Source organism: Equus caballus, chromosome 28 (genome assembly GCF_041296265.1).
Source record: "Equus caballus isolate H_3958 breed thoroughbred chromosome 28, TB-T2T, whole genome shotgun sequence".
In the NCBI taxonomy this organism is placed as follows: Eukaryota; Metazoa; Chordata; class Mammalia; order Perissodactyla; family Equidae; genus Equus; species Equus caballus.
Genome location: NC_091711.1, coordinates 12,871,867 through 12,891,656, shown reverse-complemented (window position 1 = coordinate 12,891,656; position 19,790 = coordinate 12,871,867). Strand labels below are relative to the sequence as shown.

Sequence of the window (19,790 nt, the reverse complement as noted above, 5' to 3'; positions counted from 1 at the left end):
CCTACCTCTGGCCAGTTCTCCCTGCTGAAAAAAGCAGGTGTGCTTCATCGATTGTGAATTACCTTCACTTCCAGGAGACTTGTAGGTTTACTTGCCTTTGCGTTTCCTGTGTTCCTCTGTTCCTGTGATGGAGTGTCCTCCCTAACTCACATGCATCACTCCCAAACACTTCATCCAATTCTCTCTTTGATTATCTCACTTAGGTGTCGTCTCTTCCCAGAGGCCATTGCTGTCCTTTCCCCTCCCCTCCCTAGCCATCTAGGACAGATGTCTTTACAGCAGGTTCCCGAAACATTAAGTAGATTCCAGTCATTACCTGAAATAAGGACTCTATGAAAAGAAGCAAATATATGTGGGGAGCTGAGTTCCATTTCGCATTCGTTAGGCTTGGATATTTCACGTGGCGGGGATCTGAAAAACTTTGTAAAGGGAAAAGAAAAGAGGACTAAAGATGAAATCCTGTGAAATAAGATGTAGGCAGAGAAAAAGGAGTGTATGAGAGGAATCTGAAAAGTAGAGAATTTGGAGGAAAACCAGAAGAAAATGGTGTCGTGGAAAATGAGGGGAAATTTTCAAGAAGCAGGAAGTATTCATCATGGTCAAATACTGCAAAATGTCCACTGGATTTAGCAATAACATCAGTGGTCATCCTGATAAGACCACTGATAAGAACGGTGGTTGTGAAATCAGAAAAATGGATTAAGGAGTGAATAGAAATGAGGAAGTGAAAACCCTGAATAAAGATTATGCTATCAGGATTATTCTTTTGTGTGTGGCTAGAAGGACACTAGAATGCACATGGGGTCAAGGGAGGACTTTTTGGGAAGAGGTATTTATTAGTTTATATTTAGTATTTCTCAACAGTGGAGCTATCGGCATTTTGAGAAGGGTAATTCATCATTATGTGAATTCCCTCACATTGCAAATTATTTAGCATCTCTGCCACCTCCCTCCCCACTAAATCACAGTACTGCTCCCCAGGAATTTTGGTAACCAAAAATATCCCCAACCACTTTCCAAATGCGTCTTCCCTATTAGAGAAGCACAACACAGTCTCCCCACAATGGCTTCTTTTTCTCTCTCCACGTCTTATTATGAAAAATTTTGAAGAGAAAAGTTGAAAGAAATAAACACTTGAACACTCATTAGCTAGATTCAGAAATTATCTTGCCAAATTTGCTTTATCTATTTATGTGTGTGGGTGAGTGTTTGTATTTATTATTATTTTTTCTGCTTTATCTCCCCAACCCCCCTCCCCCCACACACACATAGTTGTATATCTTAGTTGCAGGTCCTTCTAGTTGTGGGATATGGGACGCCACCTCAACGGTGGCCTGACGAGTGGTGCCATGTCTGCGCCCACGATCCGAACGCTGGGCCGCTGCAGCGGAGCGCGCGAACTTAACCACTCGGCCACGGAGCCAGTCCCTATTATTTTTTATTTTGCTGAACCATTTGAAAGAAAGTTTTAGGTTTCATTCTTCAGCCTTCCCATTTAATTCTGGAACCATTCAACATCCCTTCCATAAATATCTTTTCTGCTTATGGAAGTGTGGTAGGCAGAATTCTAAGATGGCCTCCAAGATTCTTGTCCTTAGTATACACACCACGTATAATCTTCTCATCTTGAGTGTTGGGAGGAACTGTGAAAACAATGGATTTCACTTCTGTCATTACGTTACGTTATAGGATGATGGTGAAGGAATTTTCCAGATGCAATTAATGTCCCAAACCAGTTGGTTTTGAGTTAATCAAAAGCAGCTTATCCTGCTAGTGGGAATGTAAAATGGTGCTGTTATGCTATGCAGAACAGTATGGCAGTTTCTTAAAAAATTAAAAATAGGATGACCATATGATCCAGCAATTCCACTTCTGAGTATATATTCAAAGATTTAATGCAGAGACATGAACAGATATCTGTATACACATATTTATAGCAATATTATTCACAATAGCCAGAAGGTGGAAACATCCCAAGTATCCATCGACAGATGAACAGATAAATGCGAGATATATATATAAATATATATATATAGAGAGAGAGATATGGTGGACTATTATTCAGCTTTAAAAAGGAAAAAAATCTGGATACCTGCTATAAGATGGATAAACCTTGGGACATTATGCTAAGTGAAATAAGCCAGTCACAAAAGGACAAATACTGTATGATTCCTCTCATATGAGCTACTTACAGTAGTCGAATTCATAGAGACAGAAAATAAAATGATGGTCTCCATGGACTGGGGAGGTAGGGGTAGAGTTATTGTTTAATAAATAGTTTCAGTTTTTCAACATGAGAAAAGTTCTGTGAATGGATGGTGGTGATGGATGCACAGCAATGTGAATGCATTTAATACCACAAATTGTACACTTAAAAATGGTTAAAATGGTAAATTCTGTTTTATGAGTATTTTATCCCAATTTAAAAAAATTAAATTTTAAAACGTAAAAAATTTTTTTTAAAAAAAAGAGATTATCCTGAGTGGGTCTGAGTTAATAAGGAAAGCTCTTAAAAGAGGGACTGAGCCCTTCCTGGAGGAAGATTCTCCTGCTGGTCTGGACAATTGAACACCATGTTGCAAGCTGCCTATGGAAGGGGCCACATGGCAAAGACCTGAGAGCAGAGTCTAGGAGCTGACAGCAGTCTCCAGCTGATACCAAGAGGAAAATGGGGACCTCAGTTCTACAACTACAAAGAACTGAATGCTGCCAATAACCAGGGAGTTTGGAAGAGGATCCCAAGCCTCAGATGAGGATGCAGCTGGCGACATCTTGATTTCAGCCTCAAAAAACCATGAACAGAGGCCTCAGCTAAAATGTGTCAGATTCCTGATCCACAGAAACTATTATTTAAAAATGTGCGTTGTTTTAAGCCACGAAATTTGTTGCACAGCAATAGAAAACCTAATACAAATAGGCAGTGCCAGTCTGTTGTTGGCCACCGAGAATTCTGACTGGTTCATGTATCTGCTCTTGGCCAGGGAAACTTGAGGGATAATTCCAAGACTCTGTGCCATGAAAGAAACAACTCGCCCTCCCTTCCAGGAAAACCTATGCATTACTATTAATGGAAGAGGGAAGGCAAGCCAGACAGGTGAAATATAAAAACGATGTGCACTACACTGTGTATGTATATGTGTGTGTGTATATATATATTTATATAAAATTATATATAATGTAAATTGTGTATACATAAATTTTATATATACAAATACCTACATATTTAATTTAGAAGAAGTTAACTGACTACACCTCCACCAGGGTCGTGTGTCAAGTTTCTGGGATCATACTACACAGTGCTACTGTGGTCATCAGTCACATTTGCACACAGTTAATGATGGAGCATCTATCCTAGTCTGCATGATCTCTTCAGGTGTCTTCCTGACACCTGACACCTCGAACGACCCTTGAATGGGTCCCTTCCAAGGTTGCATACTTAATAGAATATTTCTACTTTTATGTCCTTTTCTTAAAGAGGAATCTCCAAATCGTGTAAATGTCAGGCACCACAAAACCTGGGTACCTGCTCAGCTCAGACCTTTCCTTACTAATTAAAGTAATCCTTCTTCCCTACCCCACATCACTCTAACTGCCAGTAGCTTCAGAGCTTGTCTTTTAATTTCCCTGTTGTCCTAATTTTCTTTCTTCACTACACTTATCAATATCTGAAATTATTTATTCATTTACAGTGTGCTCATTTTCTGACCCCCCCCCACTAGATCGTATGCATGGTGAAGGCAGGCACTTCATTTGTTTCATTCATTCCTATATCCTCAGAACCTAGAATAATGATTAACAAATAATAGGTGTCAATCAATATGTATTGACTAATTGACCTCAGGCCTACCAAACTGCTACATTCTGGCTGTCTTAGTCCATTTGGGCTGCTATAACAAAGTTTCATAATATGGGCAGCTTATAAACAAACATTTCTCACAGTTTTGGAGGCTGAGAAGTCTTAAGATCAAGGTGCCCGCAGATTCAGTGTTTGGTGAGCACCTGCTTCCTGGTTCACAGATGGCAGTCTTTTCACTGTGTCCTCACATGGCAGAAGGGCTGAGGGAACTCTCTGGAGCCTCCTTTATAAGGTCACTAATCCCAATCATGAGGGCTTTGCCCTCATGGCCTAATCACCTCTCAAAGACTCTACCTCCTAATACCATCACCTTGGGGATTAGGATTTCAGCATATGAATTTGGGGGACACAAACATTCAGCCCATAGCACTGGCAAAGTGTCTGGCACAGCTATATTTGGCTAGTGGGAATCCCAGGCCTAGGTCCCAGCCTCTCTGATGCAGCATCCAGCCATTCACTCTGAGTTCCTTTCACATTCTAGGGACACTTCCAGAGATCAGAGAGCAAATCCCCACTGCTCTAGAGACCCACAGACTTCTCTTCATCCTTTTAGCCTGGCATCACTTTTTATTCTCAGTGAAATCCTTCTTTCCCATGGCAGTACCCAAGCTTCCCCTTCTCCACCCTAAACAAAAATAATACTATGAATTAACATTTTTTTAAAGCGAGAATAAAAGCAAATTTAGAAAACGTTCCTGTTTGCATTGATCTGTAATACTATGCAAATGTAGTTTCAACAAATTCCTAGCCACCTAGTATACCACTTCCAATCAGAGTACTAGTCCTAAACTCTTATTTAATAGAAATTTGGAGATGACCATTTCAAGCCAGGAAGGAAAGAGTTTTGAAAGCAAGTTCTGCTTTCTGTCCTGTCACAAACATCCCCTGAGGCAAGGAAGCAGAGTTGCTGTCATCTTAAATGAGGGAAGGAAAAGAGGCAAACACAAGCAAACAAACAAAACCTCAATTTTTTTCTTTCTCAGCTACATTATTCATGTGATCTTAAAACAACCACTGAAGCTGATATTATTTCCACCTCTCCGAGCATTGTCATTACCAGCGATGCTGTGTCTGTTATCACTGCCCATGTTTATTCTATTATCCTACTCTGCCTGTTTTTGCAGTCTGGTCTCTGGAGGAATTTGGAAGCTTTTCCTTGGATTTGAGTTGAAGGACATTTGAATGAATCCCTCAACTAAACGCTAGTGTTCCAAGATGGAACACACACACCTAAACTCTCCTTCCACATGCTGGAGCAGCCTTTAGTTGTTCTCCTAATTTCGGTGCTATGGAGGATGACTTAGTGTGAAGTTTCCTTCAAGTTTTCTCCAAGAGCTCATAGATACTTTCACATAAATTGGCCTTACAATGGCTGCTTTGATGCCCTGAGGTGATGTGCCATGTTTCCTGTAAGCTTCACATTAATCATAACTGTTATTAACATGGTAATTAAAGTCAGCTGGTGTTTCCCAAAGTGTGGGACACGTAGACTGGTGGTACCATGAGGTAATTTTAGATGACTGGGACATTAAAACACCAATGAAGCATTTAGCAAGAAAGCTATTCTCTTTTCAATATCTTTTAATCTTCTTGATTATATTAAGTAGAAAAATACCAGGTTGATGCTACTATGTCCAGTCTTAACAAACTGAGAGCAGGCCTTGGACCCAGATCCTGGAGAAGCAACCTAAGTAGACTAACACTGTTTTGTTTTTATTGTGTTTGTTTTTAATGTCTTCTTTTATTCACGTCAATTGAAAATGTTTTCCACTTACCAAAGCAACACAATGTTTCTTTTTAAAATAAATCTATCTAAATTTTTTAAAAAGGTTAAAGAATCCATTAACAACAGTATTTGTGGTTCCTGGATCAGGCAAAAATCATGACAAAGTTTGGGAGACACTAAATTAAGCAATTCATATGAATGGCCATGTGATGTTCTGACATCGACCATGATACAGGTTGCAAGTCATGTGCATTAGAGGCAAGCTATCATCTCTTTAGCACTGTGCCTACCTTTGGATTGTTGCCCGACACTCATCTGATTCCCAGTTTGTGGGGACAGAGGAATTTTGTGGGACTATCAGCCACAAGTAACTGTGTTAGGGTTAGGTGCTTGGGATGAAGCCTGATGTGGCAGAGAATTTACCCTGAAGAGTTAAAAGGAAGCTGGCTTTCAGAGTAGAGGAAGGAACCATTGGGTCTGGGGAGTGAGGCTGACTTTGTAATCCAGAGGCAAGGCAAGGGGTTAGATGCTATGATCCAGAAATCAGCATTGGTCTACAAGTGGAGTCTGAAGCACCTTAGGGTGGTTCAGCGTTGGTCCAATCAACAACCTGGGTGGGACTGAACATTTTACGATGCTAGCAGATTGTAAACTTTTCTTCAGGTTCCTGAACACATCAGAAAGAAACTATTATATAATGGAAGCGAGCCTAGCCCAGGCATAGAGTACAGGAGATAAGACGAAACTGCCTTGTGGACTATTCTATTCTCAAGCGTACAATTATAGAATATCAGGTTTGAATGAGGGATGAGAAGAACTTAAATATACGACTTAAAGGTACTTAAAGGTATCAATATCTTATGTACACTTTTGTACCAAAATATATTTCCAATTGTACAATAAAATTGAATGGGGAAAAAGATTCACTAAACAGAAAGATGGTTTATAGAAAATTTTAGTATGCTGCATTGCGTTAGTAATATATGCCTTCACCACTACTTTATAAAGAATGTAAAGGCTGAAAAAGCAATGGGATATCAATTAAATGAGCAAAGAAACAACTTAGATCCCAAGAGTTCTCAAGTATTTTCTTTACAATGGAGATTAATTTTTTACACATAAAAAAGGCTTTTACCAAATGCCAAATAACCTGTCTTCTACCAAACAAAAGACTAATTCTGAAATTTTAATTTTTTTGCTTGGATTGACTTTAGAATTTTTCTTTTCTTGTCTTGTGTTCACATATAGCAACATGATCAAATATACTTTCAGGTTTAGATTCAGTAATGAATAAATAAATAAATCTCTACATTGCATAGGTTGGTACTAAGCTAAGGCCATACACACACAAGCTTTTGTGCCTTTGACATTCTCTAGTTGTTTGCTAATAAACTTGACCATAAGGGTAGTATCATATACTGGACTTTCTAGGTGATGGTGATGAGGATTTTAGGCTGGTTACCTTTAAAACTGCAGATGAGAAGCAGGCTCCGAGGACTGGAATTTTGCTTGCCCTTTTGAGAGACATTTGCATTTGTGAAGTAAGGGGGGATAAACTTGTAGGGACCTGAAATTGGCCACCCCAGGATATGTCTCTTTGGCATTGGGATTGTTTGGGGCTGATTGCTTTTGACAAACTGGGACAGGGAAGGAGGCTCTGAGGAATGGAACTTGCCCTTGTTGGGACACATTTACATTTGTAAGGTAAATCTCTATCTGTAAAAGGTGCCTCCCTCTCTGTACCAGGAAGAAGAAGAAGAGAGATGACCTTGTCCCTAGAAACTCTTAATAGGGAAGGCAAGAACTTAATTTGGTTGCTGTCTGGCAATCTCATGTAACTGATTTAGGGTGGTGGCTTTTGACCTTTACTTAATCCGATTTGATTCTTGTCTAAAAGTCATGGGATCACCCAATGTCCAGACCCCACCTGCACTGATACCATTTTAACTTTTTTTCATGTTCTTTCCTTTGTCTTGTAAAGAAATGACTCACATACCCATGCCTTATAAAATTAGCCCTAACCCTCAGCTCGGGGCAGCAGCAGCGGCTCTGCCTGCCCATGGGTCCTGTCCCCATGCCAGCGGGGGCAGCTGAAGCGGCAGCAGCAGAAGCTCTGACTGCTCATGGGTCCTGTCCCCATGCTACACTATTCTCTAAATAAAAGAGCACTACTGCCAGATCTTGAGAATCCAAGAAATCTTTCTTTTGACTCCTCGGCTCACCGACCCCGCATCAATGGTACTTACGAGAGAGAGAGAGAACAGAAAAAAAATCTAAGCTGTGTGTAAGCATTTAAAATAAATTTATACTTTAATTAAAAATTCTTCAAATTGATCATAATTAACAAGTAAATTAATGGTTAGTAGAGGATATCTGTAGTGTAATTAAGCTTTGAAAAAGATACGCACAGATTCTCTTCTGACAACCTCCTGCATGCCATAACTAAAGACCCCAACATGACTAATGATTTGTTGCAGCAAAGAAAAACAATTAGCAAATTAATAAATATAGTTTAATTTGCACTTCTATTTTAAGGTTTAATTTGCCTTTATTTTTTTTTTAATATTTTATTTTTTTCCCTTTTCTCCCCAAAGCCCCCCGGTACATAGTTGTATATTCTTCGCTGTGGGTCCTTCTAGTTGTGGCATGTGGGATGCTGCCTCAGCGTGGTTTGATGAGCAGTGCCATGTCCGCGCCCAGGATTCGAACCGACAAAACACTGGGCTGCCTGCAGCGGAGCGCACGAACTTAACCACTAGGCCACGGGGCCAGCCCCTAATTTGCCTTTAAGGAGCTAAAAAGTATCCTCACGCCCCAATCTACTTAGAGGCCATTAGGAAATGAAAATATTTGCATTTCTTCAGTTTTTCCTTTTGCCTAGATAAATTTTTAAGTTCACTCAGCTATTAAGGTAATACGAAACGATTGGCTTTGTGTCATTGTTGTTTTTTAAATAAAAAGTTTTGCCTATTCTGGAATTAGCCATGGGTCTTCAGTATCTTGAATTCAATAATAACATTTTTAAAAAATCCTCCTTAAAAAGGCAAACCAGGAGGTAGTTTAAGAATACTTCCAATGAGATTAACATAGAACTTCCTGACCCTTAGAGCTGGGGTAGGAAAGCTCAACTCAGTGAAATTTGCATACATTAATAGCCTAGGTGGGGTTTTGCTTTGTTTGTGACTGGTAGCCTTTGGGAAATGATACTTAACTATTTTATGTTTTATTAATAAACTATTGTTTTGTCTTACTAATTTTACATCTTGAAGTAAGTGCTTGAATCAGAAACAGCATACTTCCCACCAAACTCTTGCCCAAATAAAATCCCAAGATACGGATCTATATTCCAGAGCACTTTTAAGAGCTACCAAATAGACCATAACATGCTTGGGAAACAGTAAGGGTAAACTGTCAAATTTTCCAGCTAGACAGAGCTGCTGAAGGCGATCCTCAAATCCTTTCTTTTACTATAAATGCTGTATTCTGGAGTTTTTAAAGTGGATAAGAATTTTGTTATTTTAGTACTGAGTTCTTCAGCTCCTAACGCCATCATTATTCAAAGGTCTGATAGTGCATTTTATGCACGTTACACTCATTTTCTATTTCTACAATATTTTCAGAGGAAATATTTTTACCCTAACTTGGGTTCTACTACCATCCTAGTAATTGCAGTTCAGAAAATTCAGTGGTTTCCTAACCACATTCTACTCAATTATTTCATTTCCCAATATGATAGGCTGCAAGGTAGACTACTGGAGAATAAGAAAAGCTTAATTGTTCACTGCTGTACCCCAGCATCTAGAACAATGCCTGACCCAGGATAGCTGTATAACATTTGCTGAAGGAATCCTAATCCTGCTGCTAAGCAAAATTACGTAAATCAATTAGTCCCTTGGGGACTCGGTCTAGATGATCCCTCAAGTTCCATTCAATAGTAAACTTTATGACTTATCTTATTTTGGTTCTAAATGCTCTAAAAAATAGTGGATGAAAGCAATGCAGTGTTTAGAAAGTATCAATTGGTGGAGGTTGCAGATAGCTCAAAAGATGTTAGTATCTGTTACAAATCGAGTGTGCACGTGGTGTCATACAAGTTAAAAAGCCTTTTTTTAATGATTATGATAAAGTCTTTTTTTGAACACGTGACCTCAAAAGATGGCTTAAATATGTCATTACCATCATTGTATCGCCAGTGCCTAGAACAATGATTGGCTCATTGTGACTACTCAATAAATATCAGTTGAATTAATTGTGTAATATTAACATTCCTTTTGAACTCTAGAAGCAGCTAGGTCTTCCTTCACTCATCCTTAGAAAGCGATGGAACAGGACCCAGAAATCCCTTAAAAGGTGAGGACGAGTAACAAGGCTGAACTAGGCTCAGAGGCGGTCCCAGAGAGGCTTAAAGCATTGAAGGAAAGGGAAGAGGACCCAAAACACGCGTGAGATAAAAAACAACACAAAGCGACAAAAACACAAGCATAAGAAAAAAGACCTTTCTACAGTGAGGTTGGCAGGAAGCCACCGCAGCCACTGCAGGTCAACCCTTGTCACCAGGCGGTGACCTCGAGCTGAGATCTCGGTTAACTACCACCAAAGCCCTCGGCTACGCAGACCTCACTTTCAAAAGGTTCTTATCAATACTGACAAGCCCAAGTTCATCCGAGTTCCTTAGAAAGAGAAACCACAAGCGCTAATTCTCCACCTATCCTCCATTCCATTCAAATAACGCAGCCAATAGGAAAACCCTCCGCCCTGAGCAAACGGCTCGGCGGAACTGAGACAGCCCCGGGGCCAGGTCTGCCCTGTCGAGACGCCGTACAGCGCGAATGGGGCCTCCGGAACCCTAGGTGCCCTCAGCCCGGCGGGACAACCTTCCTCCCCTGTCTCCGCCCTCCCAGGTTCGTCCCAGTCCCCGCAAACCGGGCGGCCGGGACCACACCCACTTCCCTCCGGTGGCCGGGCCGCCCCCGCCGCAGTTCGCGGGAGCGCTCTTCCTGGGGCGGGCGCAGGCCCAGGGCGCATGCGCACTGGCCGAAGGGCGCCTCCCTGCCCGGATCTCGCGAAGTTACGTTAGATTGGCCGCCGGTGACGGGTGGCCGGGCCGGGGGCGGGAGGGCTTCTGTGGTAGGAAGGGAGGTCCGCTCGGCCGGGCGCGCCGCCCCAGTGCTCTGTGGGATACTGGAAGTCTCGAGCGTCTCCTCCCGGTTCCCAGCCCTCCTCTGGCCCGCACTCATAGAAACAGTCACACACCCCCTGCCTCCCCTCTCTTCCCTCTCCGCCTCCCCCTTCCCCCCTCGCGATAAGAAGACCCGGCGGCAGGAGAGGGGATGAAGATGGCGGACGCGAAGCAGAAGCGGAACGAGCAGCTGAAGCGCTGGATCGGCTCCGAGACGGACCTCGAGCCTCCCGTGGTGAAGCGCCAGAAGACCAAGGTGAAGTTCGACGATGGCGCCGTCTTCCTGGCTGCTTGCTCCAGTGGCGACACGGACGAGGTCCTCAAGCTGCTGCACCGCGGCGCCGACATCAATTACGCCAATGTGGACGGACTCACCGCCCTGCACCAGGTCTGTGCGCCCGCCGCCGGCTCTCGGACCCCGCGGGTGCTCGTCGGCCGCCTGCCGGGGCCTCCCCGCCGCCCTCGGCCTCCTGGGGCTGGGGGCGGCGGCAGACTCCCTGCTGCGGGGTGAGGGGGCGGCTTCCCGCGACGGAGGGAGGGAGAGAAGTGGTGGAGGCGGCGCTGGGCTGGAGGCCCCCTTCAGACCAGTTGGTGGTGGAGTTGGGAACCGGCTGATTTCCGGGGTAGAGGAGAAAGGGGACTCTGGTCGGCTTGGGCCCCAGGGCCATTTGTGGACGTGTGTCTGGGATTTGGGGTCGAGATGAGGAGGGGTGTACTGGGGTTGTGCCCGGGTCCCGATGTCAGTGATATAGGTGGAGAACGGGAAATGCAGGAAGAAGACGACCCAAAGGGACATTAGGGACACTTGGGCAGATGGACGTCTTTGGCTTGTAGGTGGGCATTGGATTTGTTGTAGTTTTTAGGACTTGATTACAAATGATGATGATAATAGTAATCAAGAGCCCTAAGCCGAGTGCTCTGAGCGGGCGATTTCCTGTTTTCTCCTTTATTACTCTTGGTCACTGGGGAGGGGAAAACGGGGTGTAATTAGCCGATCTGCACTGGCTGAAAGGGAGGGGATGGAAATGGGTAGGGTAAGGAAGCGTTCAAAAGGGCTTGCCCACCGCCAGACCGGAACGTCCTGCAGACTCCTTGCTCGGGGAAGAGTTGCCGCAGTGTCAGATCCTTGAGCCCCGGGTTCTGGGGTGTGCTCTGGGGTTAAAAAGAGAAGAATAAACACGGGGCATTCTTTTCAAAGCCGGTTACCAAGCTCTAATTTGTCTTTTGGGGGTGGGAAAAAAGAAAGCTGGTCACAAACTTTTCTCAAAATGGATGCTTTGTGCATGTTAAAGTTTTATAGTAGTCTGATTGGGATCTCTCAATGTTAGCCAAATAAGGAGAAACTATTGGCAATCCAGAGATAATGTTGCTTTGCCTTTAACAGGCCAAAAGCAACACAACCACGGAGGGCTCTGCATAAAAAGCAATTTTTAAATGATGGTAATTGTGACTAGACAGACTCTTTGCATTTCTTAGTGAGCAACTGGAATTGCTAGAAAACGATTTTACAGCAACAGCTTCCCCTTACAATGAAAAGACTTGTAAACTATATGCCTTGGTTAAATGTGGAAGATCTTAGCTTTATTTTCATTAATACTGTAACAAAAACTTGTTTGGGAGGTTGAAACTTAAGGCTTTGTATTTCATGCATATTCCCTTGCTGCCTTTTTAAAAGAGAGAAGTGTGGTGGCATTTTTCTTTTTACTGCTTCCTGTTTGGTGAATGATGACTGTTTTAAGTTTTATTCAATTCAATTTTCATATAAAAGTTGGCTTATAGCCCTTGTTTGCTAAGTTCACAGGATGAGCTGAAATGACTGGACATTGAAATCAAAATTTGTCCCGAAAGTGCAGGACAAATCTGGAATTCAGAATGTGGCAAATATAGCATGGTCTTTAGCTCTTTCTCTATTCCCTTTAGTGTCTCTACTGTATAGCAGACTTTTTATTGGCTGAGCTTTATTTTAAAGCATAGCATAACTCTAGATTCTAAAAACATGGTGTTGAGAATGAAAGGAACTTCTGGCATTAAAAATGATAATTATGTAAGATGAATCTTTTCAAATTTCTTTTAAGTTGTAGTTTGCACGTTTTAGCATAGAATTGATTCTGAAAGATAGTTATTGTATGCTTGAGGTCAGAATACAATTGGATGATGGTTTACATCAATATGTTTTATTAAAATTGTCAAATAGAAATTTGAAGTTTATTAGTGTTGTGGAGGAACCCAATTGCATTGGTTTGGAGGAAAAGGATAATTTCTAGAACTTGTATTAATTATTATTGGCTTAGGTAGGAAGAGAAAATACTACACATAAGAGACTTAAGGTTTTTTTCCCTCTCAGTTTGGACGTGTTGCAAGAATTATCATACTTCTCGATGTCTTCCTGATTAACTGAATGCAGTGGTTAGTTTGGCATTATAGAAGTGTAGCGTTTATTGGGTATTTTGTTTTAGCTGACAAGTGCTTAATCAGAAGTTCCCAGGTTTATGCACAATCATTTGCATAATATCTTTGTGTAATTTATCTGCACATTCCTTAAGTCAGTGAAGCCCAAGTCTTTAAAATATCAAGCATTAAAATTTTATTTTGTTTTCTCCACTCTCATTTCTCATTTATTACCTCTCGTACTTTTTTCCCCGTTGTGGCTGAGAACCAGGAGTTCGCTTTAGGCAAATTCAGGACAACAGATAATGAAAGATGATAAAACTTTTTCAAAAAGATCACAAGAAAATTTTAAGCTTTTAAGAAATCTCTTAAATGCTGCTTGTTTTAAATACTTAAATTATAAAACCTATAATTGACCCACTGATTTGTTTAATAGCCCTTGAATAGTTTTTTTATTTAACCTCTGGAAAGTTCATAGAATACCTGAAATGTTTTTACCAGATTACTTATTGGTTAGTCTTTTGGAATATTCATTTACTTTTTTGGTTTTGATCAAGTGTCCTAAATTTCACTGTCAGGAGAAAAGTTTTAGAAGCTTCACAACCCACAAATATACTTCTTAATATAATATTTTACTTCCATTTTTAATATAAGCACCTTTTATTTAAAAGTTAATTAATTTTTTATGCTCTTTCATTAGAAGTTAGAAAAGATACTCACTTTTCTGCTATTCTTTTTGTATAGAAATATGTCATCCAAATAGGAGAAAAAGCAGTATTTCTTGTCAAATTTCCTATCTTGGTCTCAGCTCTGATTTTATAGCTACCTGGTAGTTTTATACTATGTGATCTGTATCTGTATTTCAGGATACTTTATAAAGATTTTAAGAGAGTTATAATAGAGTTTTCTGTAGAATGCCTTATTGCTGATTCTTACTGATACTGGGTGTGCATGAAATGCAGGACTGAGATTTCTTTCAACAATTTTGAGTTTACCCTTTTGATTTTACCTTGAAATCTTATCTAATTCCTCTATGCCAGTGACTTCCAAGTTGATTTCCACTTCTCACGTTTCTGCAGAGGTCCAATCCGTTATTTCCAATTTTCTGCTGATGAACAAGTATTGATTTAAAATGAAATATTATTCAGTAATTGTGATTTTATATTTAAAAATATGTCTTTAAGTAGTAATAGGGACTCACTTCCTTTGCCATAGACTAGCAACTACTGTATTTACATTTACCTTTGTGATTTCTTCAAAGGATTCTTATTATTCAAACATGGATTTTCATAGTTGTAATTCAGTTTTAGAATCTACTTTTATCACTTAGCATTAGTTTACATATATCTGTATTTTTTCATATCTGTAGACTTTATCAGTATCCTTTTTTCGGTCGTATTATTGCTTCTGTTAGACAGGTTTACATCAATGTTAGGAATTTCTTTAAATTCGACCTAAATGAAACTTACATCTTTCTTCACCAAGCCTTTTCTTCTCATTGATGCCTCTGTTTCTGTTAATGATGTCATTAATCTCTAGATCAAGCTTTAAACATTTTAATTAGTTTACTCATCCCTTTGTCTACATATATCCGTCATTCTTCTTCACAATTGCCTTTGCATCAATTCTTTTCCTTGCCAATCTCATTTTCAACCTAGTTCATACCTTTATATTTTTATCCCTAGAGTATAGTAATAGCTTAATTGCTTTTCCTGCCTCTTCTCTCCCTGGTCCAATCCAGCATTCATAGTGTTATCACATTAATCTTTTAACAATATCACTTTGATTGTGTCACTCCTCTCCTTCAATTCAGATTTAAAGTATTTCACCATTTAACTTATACTTGATATATCTCCCTTGTGTTATATCCTTTACTCTTTACATTTTTGTGTCCATGCCTATGGCGATGCTTTTTCTGTCACTACAGTATCCTCCCTCCCTTCTTTGCCAATCAAAATCCTAGTCATTCTTCAGAGTTCAACTCAGTTGACAGCCTGAAGGGATCTTCTGTCCTTTGAATTTGTATAATAGTATGGCAGGGAGAGATACTCTCTCCTCTGGGGTGCTCACTGTACCTTCTATTTTGCATTTCTGCTGCTATTAAAACATTTCTTAGTGAATGATGTTTGTAAGTTTGTCTTTCCTGGCTTGCTGTAAGGACTCCATCTTCTACTTTTTTGTATTTCCAGAGCCTGGCACATAGTAGGTACTCACTAAAGATTTATTGAATTGTATCTTTTACCTTGTATTGTAGATATGAAGTTTTACAGTTATTTGTATCTTGTGAGATAAATCTTAAAACTTTCACGTACGGATATCAAGAGTGTTGTTCTCATACATAGTAGAGCTTGTATGTTTATAAAATAAATGAAAAACTTTGTTTTGGATCTTCTGTGCAGATTTTTTTAATATCTTGAGATTTTAAAAAATTCTTTTTTTTTTTCCGCTTTTTTTGCCCAAAGCCCTGCAGTATATAGTTGTGTGTTTTAGTTGTGGGTCCTTCTAGTTGTGGCACGTGGGATGCCGCCTCAGCGTGGCCTGACGAGTGGTGCTATGTCTGCGCTCAGGATTTGAACCAGCGAAACCCTGGGCTGCTGCAGTGGAACGAGAGAAGTTAACCACTCGGCCACGGGGCTGGCCCCTAAAAAATTCTTAATGTTAACCTCTTTCCTATTAAGAATCCTAAACCAGTTTAAATCTTGGTTAAGTGATAGAAAAATATTCAGTTGAGTCATTAATTAATTTGCCAGCTTCGTTATAAGGCTCTGAATTAGGTCCTGTAGAGGAATACAAAGTAGAATTAAATCCATGTTCTATGCTATTATAATTTTAAAATAAAGTTTTCTTTTTGCTTTTCAGTACAGACAGACTTGTAGGTAAATTTATTATTAAATCCTTTTGCTCTTAAAAATATAAATTTGATCAACTTCTAAGGGAGCCATTTGAAGCTTCTCTCTAAAAAATATGCGACTCCCCTCTTGTCAGTAAAAGGACTACTTTCGTGTAGTCTTAAGTGCTTAATCTTCTCAGCCACGCCGTTTTTACTGAATCACAATCTGAAATGTAACTTGCTTTTTAAAAGTATTCTAATAAGGCTGAAGTGCTTTCCAACCAAAAGGAAAAGAGACTGGAAGCAGCTAATACTGTCTCTTGTTAGAGAGTAGTATAATTGCTGTGCATGAGAAATCGGTTTAAAATTGAATATAGAGTTTATAATTGATAGCTTTTTATTTTTTTGGTGGGGAGTGTTCAGATCTTGGAAGAGTATTGGATCACTTATAAATAATATTAAAATCTGTATTTAAAAGAATGCAGTATAAATTTTCTCTACGTTAATTTTCTCGTTAGAAAAGCTATATAACACTTTATGCCGATGGTTCTTAAAACTTCTTATTGAACTCATCCTAAATCCATTAAAAAAAAAACCCAGGTAAACAAACTAAACTTCTAACCCCAAACTGGCCCTTTACTTCCTGAAATTAACTGGACAACCCTAGCCATATATGGGGTGTGCTCGTAGGGCACCATACCCACACTGCTGCTGTTATGATGCCTTCTCTGCAGTTGCTGCCTCTGTGCTTCCTGGCAACAGTTTTGTGGTCTGACTTTGAAGTGTCATAACCAAGACCATCTTTCGTGTGCTTCAGCTACAGTGTGTTTGCAAGCTGTGACTGAGCATTTTCTGGAGTAGCCAGGTAGAAGCACTGGGTGGAATAAAGGAAGTTTTTTTTCATCGTTCAACTGTTAGCACATTTTACAAGTACTGTTCACATGAAAAAAGTACTTTTACTTTAAAAAATATCTAGTTAGATGATTTTTAAAAGATAAGTATTTACAAACCTTTTGTGAGGGGCACATGGAATATTGCTTTGTTACTGCTATTAAAACGTGTTACTTCTTGACACTTCCCCAACTTGCTGTTTTCATTGCCTCTCTGCCTGTAAAAAATTGCCATTTTCACCCCACTTTTATTTGGGAAGTTTGTGAGGTTCCACAATCATGTTGAAAGTATGGAGTATTGGCATTTTGGTATCCCTCTTTGAAAGGTTGAAGAGCTCCAGCAGTCATTTTGAGTTTTTTCCAAGTAGGGGTTGAATAGGTAGTAGCCGTGACTTACCACAGTGCTTTATTGAGGAGTGGGATTGACTATTGAAAATTTGCTGAGGATTTGGTATATGTGAAAAACTACAGTAGGTGCTTTTACAACCATTATCTATTTAATTCTCACAGCATCCCTTTTCTCTTGCTCAAGGTTACCAAGATATTAAACAGCAGAGCTGGGTTCTAATGTAGATCTGTGTGATTCCAGAACCCAAACTTAACACTGTGTTAGATGTCTTCTTTTTTCTCTCCCCTCCCCTTTTTTTTTTGAGGAAGATTAGCCCTGAGCTAACATCTGCCGCCAATCCTCCTCTTTTTGCTGAGGAAGACTGGCCCTGATTAGCATCCGTGCCCATCTTCCTATATTTTATATGTGGGACGCCTACCACAGCATGGCTTGATGAGCGGTGCCATGTCTGCACCCGGGATCCGAACCGGTGAACCCCAGGCTGCTGAGGTGGAACGTGCGAATTTAAATGCTACGCCACTGGGCCCGCCCCTAGGTGTCTTCTTTTAAGTCAAAAGAAGAAAGTATTCTTAAATCTTCCAGTCATTTTGTTTGATGATTATTAGTTGGAGGTTTCCCCGTTAATCAGCAGAGAATCAAATGAAACACACATGCCTAGATACAATTTTTTATTCATCTACTTTGTTTTAGCTAGCCAACCCTTTTAAGAGCTTTCTATGGTAATTGAAATGCAGTAGTACTATAGCTAAATTAATCTCAGAATCAGTCCTAAATTTTAGGAACTGCCAAGATGATTATTTTTTTTTTTAAAGATTGGCACCTGAACTAACATCGGTTGCCAATCTTTTTTTTTTTTTTACTTCTTCTTCTCCCTAAAGCCCCCCAGTACATAGTTGTATATTCTAGTTGTAGGCCATTCTGGTTGTGCTGTGTGGGACGCCGCCTCTGCATGGCCTGACAAGCGGTGCCATGTCCGCACCCAGGATCCGCACCAGTGAGACCTGGGCCGCCCAGGTGGAGCGCAAAGTGAAAAAGGAAACAACCTCCAGCTTGTCACTACCATTTAACTTGGTCTCCTGCAGTTTACTTTCTGATTAAATGCTGATAAAGTTACCTGAATTAACTTCTGAATTAGTAAAACAAACTTTTTCATGTTAATCATGTTTGGTTTTAATTGGAAGCCTTTTGTTATTAGGAATATCCACGTTATAAGAATATTCCATTCCTTAAATCATTTTGCACACTTTACCCAAATTACATTTCAGGTCTTAACTTGCAAAAGGCAATAGAATTTATTTTTCCTTATTGGTAATAAGTCCGAGCACCATTTGAAACGTGATTTACTTGTTACCCGTCAAATCATTGATTCCCAGAATTTTACATTTCATGGGCCAATAAAATGTTTTTTAAATTTCACTGACTAAAAGAGGATAGCCTGATTTTTATTTTGCCATGTGAGAGCATTAAGAACAAACAACTTGATCACCTTCAACTATCATCATCCTTTGATAAAGAAAAAGAATAGTTTAACAATAACAAAAGGATACTGTATCCAAATAAAGGACAGTGGGGAGTCATATATAACAATCTATAACATATTGCCCTGTTAACAACAGATGTTCTTGATGCTCTTTCATGCAAGTAGAGAGAGTAGTTGAGGGTGAACAGATTTCATAACTCTATTCCCTAGTTCCTCCTTTTGGTAGGATATGATAGAGTGCAGGTGGTGGCAAGCCAGATCATCAGGGTGCAAGTGCCTGGCCCCTGAACACCCAATAAGGAGCAGAAAAGAATTACCTGAAGAGATTCAGGGGATGAATCTGTGAAAGCTTTCTTTAGGAATCCCTGGTTTCATATTTATACTTCCATAAGCCTTTGCATAGGTAATCTTCCTCTGGAATGTATTTCCCCGCTTGTTTATATTAAGGAACAGCTCAAAGCACAAAGTGTGGACTTGCTTAACTACTGGGGCACACGATGATTCTCTAACTTACTGTTTAAACTCTAAGTTTGGCACTCATACACTACCTGCTATTGTTAGTATATCTTATTTCCAGACAAAATAGTGAATTCCTTCAGTTAGGGACTTTGATTCGTTTTTCTTTAAATCCCCTTTGGTATCTGCGTTTTATTTTAGCACGTGCACAGTTAATGTTCGTTGATTGAAAAAAAATTGAACACAGTGTAGACTAATCTTGTGAAGAGCAGAGTTCATAGAAAACAAAATGATGACAGTTTATGTGGGTAAATGTAACAGAGCTAACAAACATTAAAAGTGTTCTGGTAAAAAAGCTTATACCGATCACTTATTAATACTTACAATGTAAAGGTACCCATTATTACAGTCAGAATTTAGTAGGAGCTCAGATTTATTTTTGAAATGGAATATATTCCTGATTACCAAGTAAAATTTTGCTTAGTTTATCTACCATACTTTCAAATTAATTTCTTTAAACAGATCATTGGGTGTTGGTTTAGAAAAGGAATCCCGGTAATACTCGCATTAGAAACTAATTCATATTTTCTAACAATTTTAATCATACATTTTTCCTAAATAACACTTTTACTGTGC

At 39.8% G+C, this 19,790-nt stretch overlaps 1 protein-coding gene across 11 annotated transcripts in view; it reads left to right on the top strand.

The window, feature by feature from the left end:
- The first annotated feature begins 10,334 nt into the window (after positions 1 to 10,334).
- The window catches only part of PPP1R12A (protein phosphatase 1 regulatory subunit 12A), a 152,006-nt gene continuing 142,550 nt past the window's right edge, over positions 10,335 to 19,790 (top strand). For all 11 annotated transcript variants that reach the window (XR_002804704.2, XM_023631517.2, XM_070253892.1 and 8 more), the window contains exon 1: positions 10,335 to 11,149. Coding sequence is in view for 10 of the 11 variants with exons in the window: in XM_023631517.2 (XP_023487285.1) it covers positions 10,913 to 11,149 (237 nt within the window). In the remaining variant the exon portion in view is untranslated. The remainder of the gene's footprint in view (positions 11,150 to 19,790) is intronic.